This window comes from Crinia signifera, chromosome 6 (genome assembly GCF_055691185.1).
Source record: "Crinia signifera chromosome 6, ASM5569118v1, whole genome shotgun sequence".
In the NCBI taxonomy this organism is placed as follows: domain Eukaryota; kingdom Metazoa; phylum Chordata; class Amphibia; order Anura; family Myobatrachidae; genus Crinia; species Crinia signifera.
The window spans coordinates 15,486,138-15,502,909 of NC_139222.1; the positions used below are offsets into that span (position 1 = coordinate 15,486,138).

General features: G+C 48.1%; 2 protein-coding genes across 2 annotated transcripts in view; one reads left to right on the forward strand and one right to left on the reverse strand.

The window, feature by feature from the left end:
• Positions 1–16,772, reverse strand: part of LOC146010024 (uncharacterized) — a 437,588-nt gene that overhangs the window by 137,793 nt on the left and 283,023 nt on the right. The window lies entirely within an intron of this gene.
• Positions 1–16,772, forward strand: part of LOC146009525 (uncharacterized) — a 75,309-nt gene that overhangs the window by 2,303 nt on the left and 56,234 nt on the right. The window contains exon 2 of the mRNA XM_083149968.1: positions 13,488–14,022. Coding sequence (XP_083006094.1) covers positions 13,488–14,022 — 535 coding nt within the window. The remainder of the gene's footprint in view (positions 1–13,487; positions 14,023–16,772) is intronic.

Sequence of the window (16,772 nt, forward strand, 5' to 3'; positions counted from 1 at the left end):
AGGGTGCCGCGAATTGCAGGAGGGGGGGTTGCGGGGAGTGCCGCGAATTGCAAGAGGGGGGGGGTTGTGGGGGGGTGGATGCTGCGAATCGCGGGAGGGGAGGGATTGCAGAGAATCGCGGGAGGGGGGTTACGGGGGCGGGGGTTGCGGCGAATCATGGTAGGGGGGTCGCAGGGGGTGTGCCGTGAATCACGGGAGGGGGGCTCACGGGTGGGGTGCCGTGAATCGCGGGAGTGGGGGTTGCGGGGGGGGTGTGACGCGAATCGCCACAAGAAAAAATCAACACAGAAAGGTCAACACATGTAAATGTTGACATAAGTGTGGCACTTCATTGGTGTCCATGTCGACACATGAGAATGAATATGAAAATATTCAAAAAATGAAAAAAAAAACTTCAAAAACTCATGTCAACCTTTTTCATTGTCGACCATAGCCATGTCAGTGTTTTCCATGTGCAATTTAATTCTGGAGCTGCCGCGAATCACGGGGGGTGCCGCGAATTGCGGGAGGGGGGGGTCGCGGGGTTGGGTGCCGCGAATCGCGGGAGGGCGGGGTTCACAGGGGTTCCGGTGGGTGGTTGCCGCAAATTGCGGGAGGTGGGGGGTCACGGGGGGTGCCGCGAATCGCGGGGGGGGGTGTGACGTGAATCGCCGCAAGAAAAAATCAACACAGAAAGGTCAACACATGTAAATGTTGACATAAGTGTGCCACTTCATTGGTGTCCATGTTGACACATGACAATGAATATGAAAACATTAAAAATAAATCTTCAAAAACTCATGTCAACCTTTTTCATTGTCGACCATAGCCATGTCAGTGTTTTGCATGTGCCATTTAATCCTGGGGCTGCTGCGAATTGCGCGGGGGGGGGGGGTGCCGCGAATCGCGGGAGGGGGGTCGCAGGGGGGGTGCCGCCAATCGTGCAAGGGGGGGTCGCGGGGGGTTCTTTTTGCCGCGAATCGCGGGAGGGAGGTCGCGGGGGGGGGGTGTTTTTTCCGCGAATCGGGGGGGGGTGTGTCACGGGGGAGGGTTTGCCGCTATTCGCGAGAGGGGGGGGTCACGGGGTGGTGGTTATGCCGCAAATTGCGGGAGGGGTCGTGGGGGGGTTCTTTTTGCAGCGAATCGCGGGAGGGGGGGTCGCGGGGGTGTTTTTGCTGCGAATCGCGGTGGGGGGGTCGCGGGGGAGCGGGTGTTTTTGCCGCGAATCGCGGGAGGGGGGGGGGCGCGGGGGGGGGGGGGTTTGCCGCAAATCGCGGGAGGGGGGCGCTCACCTGGTGGCTGTGGAGTAGCAGTGCTGGGCAACATGGGAAGGCAGTGGGTGTCTGGCACTGTCTGTGGGCTCACTGGGCTGGTTCTCTGTCACATACCTCCCAACATGACCCTCTCCAGGAGGGGACACAATGCTCTGTTTCTAGACTTCCCCTTAATGTATGATTGCCATCACCTGTTTTAAACAGGTTAATTTCTCAGAAAGGTGTTCAGCACAGATGAAGGCAATCACACATTAAGAGGAAAGTCCAGGAACAGAGCGTTATAGACACAGACACCCACTTTGAGTGACAGATGTAGCCAAATATATAGGAGATGTCCTCAGTCACTGCGTGTCTCCTACAGATGGGCCCAATAACAGAGATACCCCAGAGATGTCCCCGTCCTCTGTATTCCCAGGATAATCACATATATACCATGTCCTCAGTCACTGCGTGTCTCCTATAGATGGGCCAGCAACAGTGATACCCCAGAGAGATGTCCCCGTCCTCTGTATTCCCAGGATAATCACATATATACCATGTCCTCAGTCACTGCCTGTCTCCTACAGATGGGGCCAGTAACAGAGATACCCCAGAGAGATGTCCCCTCCTCTGTATTCCCAGGATAATCACATATATACAATGTCCTCAGTCACTGCGTGTCTCCTACAGATGGGGCCAGTAACAGGAATACCCCAGAGAGATGTCCCCATCCTCTGTATTCCCAGGATAATCACATATATACCATGTCCTCAGTCACTGTGTGTCTCCTACAGATGGGCCCAGTAACAGAAATACCCCAGAAAGATGTCCCCGTCCTCTGTATTCGCAGGATAATCACATATATATACCATTTCCTCAGTCACTGTGTGTCTCCTACAGATGGGGCCAGTAACAGGAATACCTAAGAGAGATGTCCCCATCCTCTGTATTCCCAGGATAATCACATATATACCATGTCCTCAGTCACTGTGTGTCACCTACAGATGGGCCAGTAACACAGATACCCCAGAGAGATGTCCCTGTCCTCTGTATTCCCAGGATAATCACATATATACCATGTCCTCAGTCACTGTGTGTCTCCTACAGATGGGGCCAGTAACAGAGATACCCCAGAGAGATGTCCCCGTCCTCTGTATTCCCAGGATAATCACATATATACCATGTCCTCAGTCACTGTGTGTCTCCTACAGATGGGCCCAGTAACGGAGATACCCCAGAGAGATGTCCCGCTCTCTGTATTCCCAGGATAATCACATATATACCATGTCCTCAGTCACTGCGTGTCTCCTACAGATGGGGCCAGTAACAGGAATACCCCAGAGAGATGTCCCCGTCCTCTGTATTCCCAGGATAATCACATACTGTATATACAACGTCCTCAGTCACTGTGTGTCTACTACTGTATTCCCAGAATAATCACATATATACAACTAGGTGATTCATCGCGCCCTACGGGCGCTCTTCACACCGTCGTAAGGGGCTGCGCCCCCTTAATTTGTGAACGTTTGTATATGAGAAATATGGTTAGAATTGTATGAAAGATGCCCTGTATTGCAACTTAGGTGTCCGCGAATCGCGGGAGGGGGGGTCGCGGAGGGTGCCGCGAATTGCAGGAGGGGGGGTCGCGGGGGGTGCCGCGAATTGCAGGAGGGGGGGTTGTGGGGGGGTGGATGCTGCGAATCGCGGGAGGGGAGGGATTGCAGAGAATCGCGGGAGGGGGGTCGCGGGGTGGGTTGCCGCAAATCGCGGGAGGGGGGTTACGGGGGCGGGGGTTGCGGCGAATCATGGTAGGGGGGTCGTGGGGGGTGTGCCGTGAATCACGGGAGGGGGGGTCACGGGGTGGGGTGCCGAGAATCGCGGGGGGGGGGTGTGTGTGTGCCGTGAATCGCGGGAGTGGGGGGGGGTGTGACGCGAATCGCCACAAGAAAAAATCAACACAAAAAGGTCAACACATGTAAATGTTGACATAAGTGTGGCACTTCATTGGTGTTCATGTCGACACATGAGAATGAATATGAAAATATTCCAAAAATGAAAAAAAAAAAAAAAAAAACTCATGTCAACCTTTTTCATTGTCGACCATAGCTGTGTCAGTGTTTTCCATGTGCAATTTAATTCTGGAGCTGCCGCGAATCACGGGGGGTGCCGCGAATTGCGGGAGGGGGGGTCGCGGGGTTGGGTGCCGCGAATCGCGGGAGGGCGGGGTTCACAGGGGTTCCCGCGAATTGCGGGAGGTGGGGGGTCACGGGGGGTGCCGCGAATCGCGGGAGGGGGGGTTGCGGGGGGGGTGTGACGCGAATCGCCACAAGAAAAAATCAACACAGAAAGGTCAACACATGTAAATGTTGACATAAGTGTGCCACTTCATTGGTGTCCATGTCGACACATGACAATGAATATGAAATCTTCAAAAACTCATGTCAACCTTTTTCATTGTCGACCATAGCCATGTCAGTGTTTTGCATGTGCCATTTAATCCTGGGGCTGCTGCGAATCGCGGGAGGGAGGTCGCAGGGGGGGTGCCGCTAATCGTGCAAGGGGGGGTCGTGGGGGGGTTCTTTTTGCCGCGAATCGCGGGAGGGAGGTCGCGGGGGGTGTGTTTTTTTTCCGCAAATCGGGGGGGGGGGGTCACGGGGGAGGGTTTGCCGCGATTCGCGGGAGGGGGGGTCGCGGGGTGGTGGTTCTGCCGCGAATTGCGGGAGGGGTCGTGGGGGGGTTCTTTTTGCTGCGAATCGCGGTAGGGGGGGTCGCGGGTGTTTTTGCCGCGAATCGCGGGAGGGGGGAAGGTTTTGCCGCAAATCGCGGGAGGGGGGCGCTCACCTGGTGGCTGTGGAGTAGCAGTGCTGGGCAACATGGGAAGGCAGAGGGTGTCTGGCACTGTCTGTGGGCTCACTGGGCTGGTTCTCTGTCACATACCTCCCAACATGACCCTCTCCAGGAGGGACACAATGCTCTGTTTCTAGACTTCCCCTTAATGTATGATTGCCATCACCTGTTTTAAACAGGTTCATTTCTCAGAAAGGTGTTCAGCACAGATGAAGGCAATCACACATTAAGAGGAAAGTCCAGGAACAGAGCGTTATAGACACAGACACCCACTTTGAGTGACAGATGTAGCCAAATATATAGGAGATGTCCTCAGTCACACAGGGCGGTATTCAATGAGCCTGATTCGCCAGGTTTTTATGGCGAATTTGTGCTGTTTGGCGAATTTTTGACTAAAACGGTGAATCACCCTATTCAATGACCAGATGGCGAATACATTTCAAGGTTTTTTTCGCCATCATTCACCTAGTAGCAATCGCTATCTTTTTATGGTGAAGTGGAATGTGAACTTTTAACCCCTTCTCGACATTTGACGTGTATATATACGTCATGGCCGGGATGTACTTCCCGACACATGACGTGTATATATACGTCATGACTTTAAACTGTCACCGCGTCTATAGACGCGGGTGACAGTTTAAACATGTCTGCTGTCCCTGACAGCAGACATGTCCCAGCATGCCCAGGGGGGGCGGCGATGCCGCCCCCCCGTCGGCGATCGCTGCGATTGGCTGTTCAATGTGAACAGCCAATCGCAGCGTTTTCCTGTGTTACCGGCGAATCAGACGCTCGGTAACACAGGGATCAATCACCGCCGGGTGTGAGGGGGTCACCGGTGATGACCACACCTCACCCCACCTGTCCCCAAGGCTGTGATTGGTCCGACGGACCAATCACAGCCATGGCGCGTGATTTAAACTAACGGTGACTGCGCTGCAGACGCCATTCCGGTCTGGAATTGCGTGCAGAGCGGTCACCGTGCCAATCTGTCGTGATATACTGACCTGATCCTTGCCTGATCACCGCTGGTAGCGTGCTGCCAGCAGCTGGATGCTTCCTGGATCTTGTGACTTCCTGTGTGCTGCTGCAGTGTCATAGAGTGACAGATAGTGACAGATAGTGACAGAGAGTGCTATATTTTGTGTCTGCTGCCCCCCCTTTTGTGCTGATCAGTATATCTGTGCTGATCAGCAACTTTTTGGGGGTGCAGGTTTTTTTTTTAATATATATACCTGTCAGTTGCACCAAAGGTTGTGCTGCCTGTGCAACTGACTGCTGCCCCCCCTTTTGTGCTGATCAGTATAAATTAACTGATCAGCAACTTTTTGGGGGTGCAGGGTTTTTTTTTTTATATATATACCTGTCAGTTGCTGTCAGTTGCACTGTCAGTTGCACCAAAGGTTGTGCACCTGCTGCCCCTCACTGGTAATCAGTGTCGCATCACTGATCACCTTTTTTTTTTTTTTTTTTTTGAGGGTGCTGTGGGGTCTTTTTTGAAAATTTTTTTTACACACACTGTGATTTTGTGGGTGTCCTGTGGCCACTGTGCGCTGATCAGTGACGTACATCACTGATCAGCATTTTCGGCACAGGGTTGATCTATTTTCTTTTTGGATCAAATTCCTGTTGCCTTTGAGCGCTGTTCAGTGACGGACGTTACTGACCAACATCTGTGCTCTGACCTTCTTTTTTTTTTTTTAACCCCTTCAAGGTTGTACCAAAAGCTGCCTTGAAGTTGCTGAGTGACGTACATCACAGATCAGCATTTTTGCCACAGGGTTGATCTAATTTTTTTTTTTTTATTGGGATCAAATTCCTGTATAAAGTATTTTTTTTTCTGCACTACATACACACTACACACTACATACGTGTTGAAATAAAGTTTGTACCCCCCCTACACTATACACGTGTTGAAACATTACACTTCCAGAAACACAAAAATAAAAATGGCATCCCAAATGTCATCCCAGTCATCCAAAAGAATGTATTCAGCGGAGGAGGCATATGCCATGCTTGCCTCTGACTCTGACACAGCCAGTGATGCAAGCGGGGAATTTGAAGGATTCGCCTTAAGCTCCTCTTCCTCCTCTGCTGATGAGGGACCCCCTCAAAGACGCCCCCGTAGAGCAGCTGAGACCCCCCCCCCCCCAAATGATTGATCCCGTATGGACCCCACCACCAGACAATTTTGAGCCCCAGGTTCCTGAGTTTTTGGCCATCCCAGGAATCCAATTTGATTCAGCAGGTCTCAGAGAAATTGACTTTTTCAAATTATTTTTCTCTGATGATTTTATAAATTTAATGGTGGACCAAAGTAATTTATATGCCCAGCAGTTTATTGCTCAAAACCCCACATCATCATTTGCTAGGTGGACCCCTGTAGATGCAGTAGAGATGATGACGTTTTGGGGTCTGGTGTTACATATGGGCATAGTAAAAAAGCCAGAAATTAGGCAATATTGGAGTACAGATGTTCTGTACAGCACCCCACTTTACCGTATGGTCATGACTCGGACTTGTTTTGAGACAATCCTTAAATTTTTACATTACACCGATAATGCACAGTGCCCACCCAGAGATGATCCCACCTTTGACCGGCTATTCAAAGTCAGGCCGGTCATTGATCATTTCAGTGCCAAATTTGCAGAGATGTACATCCCTGAAAAATTTATTTGTATCGACGAGTCCCTTATACATTTTAAAGGAAGGGTTAAATTCCGCCAGTACCTTCCCAGTAAGAGGGCAAGGTATGGCATAAAAATGTATAAACTGTGTGAAAGCACCTCAGGGTACACCCACAGGTTTAGGGTATATGAAGGGAAGGATTCAAGAATTGAACCGCCAGAATGCCCCCCTCCCTCGTAGGTGTTAGTGGAAAAATTGTCTGGGATTTAGTGCACCCCTTCCCGGATAAAGGTTATCACCTCTATGTGGATAACTTTTACACTAGCATCCCCCTGTTTAAGGCCCTTGGTTCAAGAGGTACAGCAGCTTGCGGTACTGTGCGCAAGAACCAAAGAGGCCTCCCAAAAACGCACATTGCCCAAGTACTGAGAAGGGGTGAAAGCAGGGCACAATCCACCGAAAATATGTTGTTGGTCAAATATAAGGACAAGAGGGATGTCCTTATACTGACAACAATTCATGGAGACAGTACCACCTCCGTTCCTGTACGAGGTACCAGTACCCACACCTCAAAACCTAATTGTATCCTAGATTACAATAAGTACATGGGCGGAGTGGATCTTTCAGATCAGGTACTGAAGCCGTACAGTGCCCTGCGGAAAACAAAAATCTGGTACAAGAAGCTGGCCGTGTATATCATCCAGATGGCACTGTATAACGCTTACGTGCTATTCCGTTCTACCAGCCAGAGGGGGACATTTATGCACTTTCAAGAGGAAGTCATAAAGGGCCTAATATTTGGGAACCAGCAGGCAGAGGGCCCCAGTACTTCTATTAATGGCCCCCGTATTGTACCAGGGCAGCATTTTCCTAACAAAATCCCCTCCACTGCAAAAAAGGGCAGGACACAAAAAAGGTGCAAAGTTTGCTATAAAAAAGGAATAAGAAAGGATACTATTTTCCACTGTGAAACTTGCCCCGACAAACCCGGCCTATGTATAAAGGAGTGTTTTAAAATATACCACACATCTATGGATTATTAGGTTCATCATTTCACCGTGCTTCGGGGGTCTTGCTAATGCCACATAGCACCCACCATTCATTCCACCAGAATCTGAGCTGCAAAATCCAAAAATCACTCCTTCCCTTCTGAGTCCTGCCATTTTTGGTCACATATGAGGCATTGCCGTACTCGGGAGAAATTGGGGCACAGATTTTGAGGTGCTTTGTCTCCTTCATTCCTTGTGAAAATGAAAAATTTTGAGCCCGAACTGCATTTTTGTGTAAAAAAAATGTAATTTTTCATTTTCACAGCCCAGTTGTACCACAATTGGTGAAAACCCCTGGGGGTTTGAAATGTACACTATACCCCTAGATGAATTCCCTGAGGGGTGTAGTTTGCAAAATGGGGTCACTTGTGGGGGGCTTCCACTGTATTGGTGCTTCGGGGGTCTTGCTAATGCGACATAGCACCCACCATTCATTCCACCAGAATGTGTGCTGCAAAATCCAAATATCACTCCTTCCCTTCTGAGTCCTGCCATTTTTGGTCACATATGAGGCATTGCTGTACTCGGGAGAAATTGGGGCACAGATTTTGGGGTGCTTTGTCTCCTTCATTCCTTGTGAAAATGAAAAATTTTGAGCCAGAACTGCATTTTTGTGTAATAAATGTAATTTTTTATTTTCACAGCCCAGTTGTACCACAATTGGTGAAACCCCTGGGGGTTTGAAATGTACACTATACCCCTAGATGAATTCCCTGAGGGGTGTAGTTTGCAAAATGGGGTCACTTGTGGGGGGCTTCCACTGTATTGGTGCTTCGGGGGTCTTGCTAATGCGACATAGCACCCACCATTCATTCCACCAGAATGTGTGCTGCAAAATCCAAATATTACTCCTTCCCTTCTGAGTCCTGCCATTTTTGGTCACATATGAGGCATTGCCGTACTCGGGAGAAATTGGGGCACAGATTTTGGGGTGCTTTGTCTCCTTCATTTCTTGTGAAAATGAAAAATTTTGAGCCCGAACTGCATTTTTGTGTAAAAAAAATGTAATTTTTCATTTTCACAGCCCAGTTGTACCACAATTGGTGAAACCCCTGGGGGTTTGAAATGTACACTATACCCCTAGATGAATTCCCTGAGGGGTGTAGTTTGCAAAATGGGGTCACTTGTGGGGGGGTTCCACTGTATTGGTGCTTCGGGGGTCTTGCTAATGCGACATAGCACCCACCATTCATTCCACCAGAATGTGTGCTGCAAAATCCAAATATCACTCCTTCCCTTCTGAGTCCTGCCATTTTTGGTCACATATGAGGCATTGCTGTACTCGGGAGAAATTGGGGCACAGATTTTGGGGTGCTTTGTCTCCTTCATTCCTTGTGAAAATGAAAAATTTTGAGCCCGAACTGCATTTTTGTGTAAAAAAAATGTAATTTTTCATTTTCACAGCCCAGTTGTACCACAATTGGTGAAACCCCTGGGGGTTTGAAATGTACACTATACCCCTAGATGAATTCCCTGAGGGGTGTAGTTTGCAAAATGGGGTCACTTGTGGGGGGGTTCCACTGTATTGGTGCTTCGGGGGTCTTGCTAATGCGACATAGCACCCACCATTCATTCCACCAGAATGTGTGCTGCAAAATCCAAATATCACTCCTTCCCTTCTGAGTCCTGCCATTTTTGGTCACATATGAGGCATTGCCGTACTCGGGAGAAATTGGGGCACAGATTTTGGGGTGCTTTGTCTCCTTCATTCCTTGTGAAAATGAAAAATTTTGAGCCAGAACTGCATTTTTGTGTAAAAAATGTAATTTTTTATTTTCACAGCCCAGTTGTACCACAATTGGTGAAACCCCTGGGGGTTTGAAATGTACACTATACCCCTAGATGAATTCCCTGAGGGGTGTAGTTTGCAAAATGGGGTCACTTGTGGGGGGCTTCCACTGTATTGGTGCTTCGGGGGTCTTGCTAATGCGACATAGCACCCACCATTCATTCCACCAGAATGTGTGCTGCAAAATCCAAATATCACTCCTTCCCTTCTGAGTCCTGCCATTTTTGGTCACATATGAGGCATTGCTGTACTCGGGAGAAATTGGGGCACAGATTTTGGGGTGCTTTGTCTCCTTCATTCCTTGTGAAAATGAAAAATTTTGAGCCAGAACTGCATTTTTGTGTAATAAATGTAATTTTTTATTTTCACAGCCCAGTTGTACCACAATTGGTGAAACCCCTGGGGGTTTGAAATGTACACTATACCCCTAGATGAATTCCCTGAGGGGTGTAGTTTGCAAAATGGGGTCACTTGTGGGGGGCTTCCACTGTATTGGTGCTTCGGGGGTCTTGCTAATGCGACATAGCACCCACCATTCATTCCACCAGAATGTGTGCTGCAAAATCCAAATATTACTCCTTCCCTTCTGAGTCCTGCCATTTTTGGTCACATATGAGGCATTGCCGTACTCGGGAGAAATTGGGGCACAGATTTTGGGGTGCTTTGTCTCCTTCATTCCTTGTGAAAATGAATTGAGCCCGAACTGAATTTTTGTGTAAAAAAAATGTAATTTTTCATTTTCACAGCCCAGTTGTACCACAATTGGTGAAACCCCTGGGGGTTTGAAATGTACACTATACCCCTAGATGAATTCCCTGAGGGGTGTAGTTTGCAAAATGGGGTGACTTGTGGGGGGGTTCCACTGTATTGGTGCTTCGGGGGTCTTGCTAATGCGACATAGCACCCACCATTCATTCCACCAGAATGTGTGCTGCAAAATCCAAATATCACTCCTTCCCTTCTGAGTCCTGCCATTTTTGGTCACATATGAGGCATTGCCGTACTCGGGAGAAATTGGGGCACAGATTTTGGGGTGCTTTGTCTCCTTCATTCCTTGTGAAAATGAAAAATTTTGAGCCCAAACTGCATTTTTGTGTAAAAAAAATGTAATTTTTCATTTTCACAGCCCAGTTGTACCACAATTGGTGAAACCCCTGGTTGTTTGAAATGTACACTATACCCCTTGATGAATTCCCTGAGGGGTGTAGTTTGCAAAATGGGGTCACTTGTGGGGGGGGTTCCACTGTATTGGTGCTTCGGGGGTCTTGCTAATGCGACATAGCACCCACCATTCATTCCACCAGAATGTGTGCTGCAAAATCCAAATATCACTCCTTCCCTTCTGAGTCCTGCCATGCACCCAAATGGTATTTTTTGGTCACATATGAGGCATTGCCGTACTCGGGAGAAATTGGGGCACAGATTTTGGGGTGCTTTGTCTCCTCCATTCCTTGTGAAAATGAAAAATTTTGAGCCAGAACTGCATTTTTGTGTAAAAAAAAATGTAATTTTTTATTTTCACAGCCCAGTTGTACCACAATTGGTGAAACCCCTGGGGGTTAGAAATGTACACTATACCCCTAGATGAATTCCCTGAGGGGTGTAGTTTGCAAAATGGGGTCACTTGTGGGGGGGTTCCACTGTATTGGTGCTTCGGGGGTCTTGCTAATGCAACATAGCACCCACCATTCATTCCACCAGAATGTGTGCTGCAAAATCCAAATATCACTCCTTCCCTTCTGAGTCCTGCCATTTTTGGTCACATATGAGGCATTGCCGTACTCGGGAGAAATTGGGGCACAGATTTTGGGGTGCTTTGTCTCCTTCATTCCTTGTGAAAATGAAAAATTTTGAGCCCGAACTGCATTTTTGTGTAAAAAAAATGTAATTTTTCATTTTCACAGCCCAGTTGTACCACAATTGGTGAAACCCCTGGGGGTTTGAAATGTACACTATACCCCTAGATGAATTCCCTGAGGGGTGTAGTTTGCAAAATGGGGTCACTTGTGGGGGGGTTCCACTGTATTGGTGCTTCGGGGGTCTTGCTAATGCGACATAGCACCCACCATTCATTCCACCAGAATGTGTGCTGCAAAATCCAAATATCACTCCTTCCCTTCTGAGTCCTGCCATGCACCCAAATGGTATTTTTTGGTCACATATGAGGCATTGCCGTACTCGGGAGAAATTGGGGCACAGATTTTGGGGTGCTTTGTCTCCTTCATTCCTTGTGAAAATGAAAAATTTTGAGCCAGAACTGCATTTTTGTGTAAAAAAATGTAATTTTTCATTTTCACAGCCCAGTTGTACCACAATTGGTGAAACCCCTGGGGGTTAGAAATGTACACTATACCCCTAGATGAATTCCCTGAGGGGTGTAGTTTGCAAAATGGGGTCACTTGTGGGGGGTTTCCTAACTTTTAGCATCTTATGGTGTCTAGAAACCTACATGGTGCCTAAAAAATAATCTCATAAAAAGGAGGCTCCAAAATCAAGTAGGTGCTCCTTCTATTATGAAGCCTGTGGTTTGGTCAACGTGCACACTAGGGCCACATATAGGATATTTATGAAAACAAAAGAATTGGGGGAATCAATTTTTAGTCACATTTCTTTAGTAAAATCTACTGTGTTCCTTAGAAAAATGTATTAAAATTGAAAATCTGCAAAAAAAATGAAATTTTGAAATTTCACCTACACCTTGTTTTAATTCCTGTGAAACACCTAAAGGGTTAACAAAAAACTTCCAAAATGCTGTTTTGAATACTGTGAGGGGTGCAGTTTTTGAAATGGCATCATTTATGGGGGTGTCTCACATACAAGTCCCTCAAAGTCACATCAGAACTGAACTGGTCCCTAAAAAAATCAGTGTTTGAAATTTTCTTGAAAATTTGAGAATTTGCTATTCATATTTTAAGCCTCCTAGTGTCCAAAAACATTAAAAGGAGGTTGAAATAATGATGGCAACATAAAGTAGACATATGGTCTTTGTTAGTTATTAACTATTTTGAGTGGTATGATTATTTGTCTCACAAGCAGAAAATTTAACATTTTGCAAATTGCAAAATTTTTTATGACATTTTGGTATTTTTCACAAAAAAACACAGACTGTATCGACCAAAATTTACCACTAACTTGAAGTACAATGTGTCACGAGAAAACAATCTCAAAATCACTGGGATAAGTAAAAGCAAAAAAAAGTTATCCCCACTTAAGTGATACATGTCAGATTTAAAAAAAAAAGGGCTCTGTCAGGAAGGCAAAAACAGGCTGCGGCGGTAAGGGGTTAAAATAAAGTGTTTTGTTTTTTACATTTGGTGTCAAAAAATCAGGAATTTTATTCTGAGGAGGGGCATGCTATTTTTATTATTATTATTTTTTTACACAGCAGCCAGCAGGGGGCGCCGGAGCCGAGCCGCTCATTAGATATTCATATATTCACTGCACCCAGGTGTAGTGAATATACGCGGTCTCCTGCTGGCACCCCGGGGGGGGGGGCAGCTTGTGCTGCCTGGCACCCGGGGAGCCCACCTCCCCCCCCACAAACGTTCTGGGGCAGGCAGAGAGACTTTCATCTCTCTGCCTGCCACCGTCCTCAGGCTCCCTGCGGCATTCGCCGCAGGAGCTCATATTCGCCGGTCAGGGGCAGCGAGCCCCTGACTCGTTGAATACCGGAGCCGGCGAGGCTCCGGAACGTGGCGAATGTGCAGCGAATCCTAAAAAGGATTCGCTGCACCTCGCAGGTATTCTCATTGAATACCGCCCTGTGTGTCTCCTACAGATGGGCCCAGTAACAGGGATACCCCAGAGAGATGTACCAAAAATTTGCCATATACCAAAGTGACTGTCACTACATGAATTGTAAAATATCTGTGTGTTTTATACAATGATATTGTGCTGTTCAATCTCAGATACTAAAGTCCCCCATTGTTACCATTTCTTACTTAGGGTGAAGATCTGACTTATATGAAGGCAGAAGATACAGATGGAGAAAAGATGGATTTAAATGATATGAAGGCAGAAGATACAGAGGGAGAAGAAGAGACGGGTGTGACTGATATGAAGGCAGAAGATACAGAGGGAGAAGAGAAGGATGTGACCGATATTAAGGTAGAAGATACAGAGGGAGAAGAGACGGATATGACTGATATTAAGGTAGAAGATACACAGGGAGAAGAAGAGACGGATGTGACTGATATTAAGGTAGAAGATACAGAGGGAGAAGAAGAGACGGGTGTGACTGATATGAAGGCAGAAGATACAGAAGGAGAAGAAGAGACGGATGTGACTGATATTAAGGTAGAAGATACAGAGGGAGAAGAAGAGACGGGTGTGACTGATATGAAGGCAGAAGATACAGAAGGAGAAGAAGAGACTGATGTGACTGATATGAAGGCAGAAGATACAGAGGGAAAAGAAGGGACGGATGTGAGGAGGGATCATCAGTGTAAGGAGGAGGAAATCCCTACAGATACCAGCACAGGTGAGCAATAATCACTTATTACAGAGAGTCACATAATCTCCTTGTTCTGTCACTACAGCAGCCTCTATTTCTACACCCTCCTCTGTCATTACAGCAGCCTCTTATCCTGCATCCTCCTCTGTCAGTATAGACTAATGAGGGGAATGTATCTGCCCAGTGGGGGAGTCAGGAGACATCAGCCCCTATTATACTCCTGCTCTCCCCCTCACATCATGTCACTGTGTGTTACAAGCCCAGAGATCTGACCAGTCTCCTCCCCGCACTCTCTGGTGTATCTCATACATCAGAAGTCATCAGCCAATATTATACTCCTGCTCTCCCCCTCACATCATGTCACTGTGTGTTACAAGCCCAGAGATCTGACCAGTCTCCTCCCCACACTCTCTGGTGTATCTCATACATCAGAAGTCATCAGCCAATATTATACTCCTGCTCTCCCCCTCAAATCATGTCACTGTGTGTTACAAGCCCAAATATCTGACCAGTCTTCTCCCCACACTCTCTGGTGTATCTCATACATCAGGAGCCATCAGCCCCTATTATACTCCTGCTCTCCCCTCACATCATGTCACTGTGTGTTACCAGCCCAGAGATCTGACCAGTCTCCTCCCCGCACTCTCTGGTGTATCTCATACATCAGAAGTCATCAGCCAATATTATACTCCTGCTCTCCCCCTCACATCATGTCACTGTGTGTTACCAGCCCAGAGATCTGACCAGTCTCCTCCCCACACTCTCTGGTGTATCTCATACATCAGGAACCATCAGCCCCTATTATACTCCTGCTCTCCCCCTCACATCATGTCACTGTGTGTTACCAGCCCAGAGATCTGACCAGTCTCCTCCCCACACTCTCTGGTGTATCTCATACATCAGGAGCCATCAGCCCATATTATATTCCTGCTATCCCCTCACATCATGTCACTGTGTGTTACCAGCCCAGAGATCTGACCAGTCTCCTCCCCACACTCTCTGGTGTATCTCATACATCAGGAGCCATCAGCCCCTATTATACTCCTGCTCTCCCCCTTACATCATGTCACTGTGTGTTACCAGCCCAGAGATCTGACCAGTCTCCTCCCCACACTCTCTGGTGTATCTCATACATCAGGTGCCATCAGTCCCTATTACACTCCTGCTCTCCCCTCCCATCATGTCACTGTGGTGTTACCAGCCCAGAGATCTGACCAGTCTCCTCCCCACACTCTCTGGTGTATCTCATACATCAGCAGCCATCAGCCCCTATTATACTCCTGCTCTCCCCCTCACATCATGTCACTGTGTGTTACCAGCCCAGAGATCTGACCAGTCTCCTCCCCGCACTCTCTGGTGTATCTCATACATCAGTATCCATCAGCCCCTATTATACTCCTGCTCTCCCCCTCACATCATGTCACTGTGTGTTACCAGCCCAGAGATCTGACCAGTCTCCTCCCCGCACACTCTGGTGTATCTCATACATCAGTATCCATCAGCCCCTATTATACTCCTGCTCTCCCCTCACATCATGTCACTGTGTGTTACCAGCCCAGAGATCTGACCAGTCTCCTCCCCGCACTCTCTGGTGTATCTCATACATCAGGAGCCATCAGCCCCTATTATACTCCTGCTCTCCCCTCACATCATGTCACTGTGTGTTACCAGCCCAGAGATCTGACCAGTCTCCTCCCCACACTCTCTGGTGTATCTCATACATCAGGAGCCATCAGCCCCTATTATACTCCTGCTCTCCCCCTCACATCATGTCACTGTGTGTTACCAGCCCAGAGATCTGACCAGTCTCCTCCCTGCACTCTCTGGTGTATCTCATACATCAGGAGCCATCAGCCCCTATTATACTCCTGCTCTCCCCTCACATCATGTCTCTGTGTGTTACCAGAGATCTGACCAGTCTCCTCCCTGCACTCTCTGGTGTATCTCATACATCAGGAGCCATCAGCCCCTATTATACTCCTGCTCTCCCCTCACATCATGTCTCTGTGTGTTACCAGAGATCTGACCAGTCTCCTTCCCACACTCTCTGGTGTATCTCATACATCAGCAGCCATAAGCCCCTATTATACTCCTGCTCTCCCCCTCACATCATGTCACTGTGTGTTACCAGCCCAGAGATCTGACCAGTCTCCTCCCCACACTCTCTGGTGTATCTCATACATCAGGAGCCATCAGCACCTATTATACTCCTGCTCTCCCCCTCACATCATGTCACTGTGTGTTACCAGCCCAGAGATCTGACCAGTCTCCTCCCCACACTCTCTGGTGTATGTCATACATCAGGAGCCATCAGCCCCTATTATACTCCTGCTCTCCCCCTCACATCATGTCACTGTGTGTTACCAGCCCAGAGATCTGACCAGTCTCCTCCCCACACTCTCTGGTGTATCTCATACATCAGGTGCCATCAGCCCCTATTATACTCCTGCTCTCCCCCTCACATCATGTCACTGTGTGTTACCAGCCCAGAGATCTGACCAGTCTCCTCCCCACACTCTCTGGTGTATCTCATACATCAGCCTTCAGCCCCTATTATACTCCTGCTCTCCCCCTCACATCATGTCACTGTGTGTTACCAGCCCAGAGATCTGACCAGTCTCCTCCCCACACTCTCTGGTGTATCTCATACATCAGGTGCCATCAGTCCCTATTATACTCCTGCTCTCCCCCTCACATCATGCCACTGTGTGTTACCAGCCCAGATATCTGACCAGTCTCCTCCCTGCACTCTCTGGTGTATCTCATACATCAGGAGC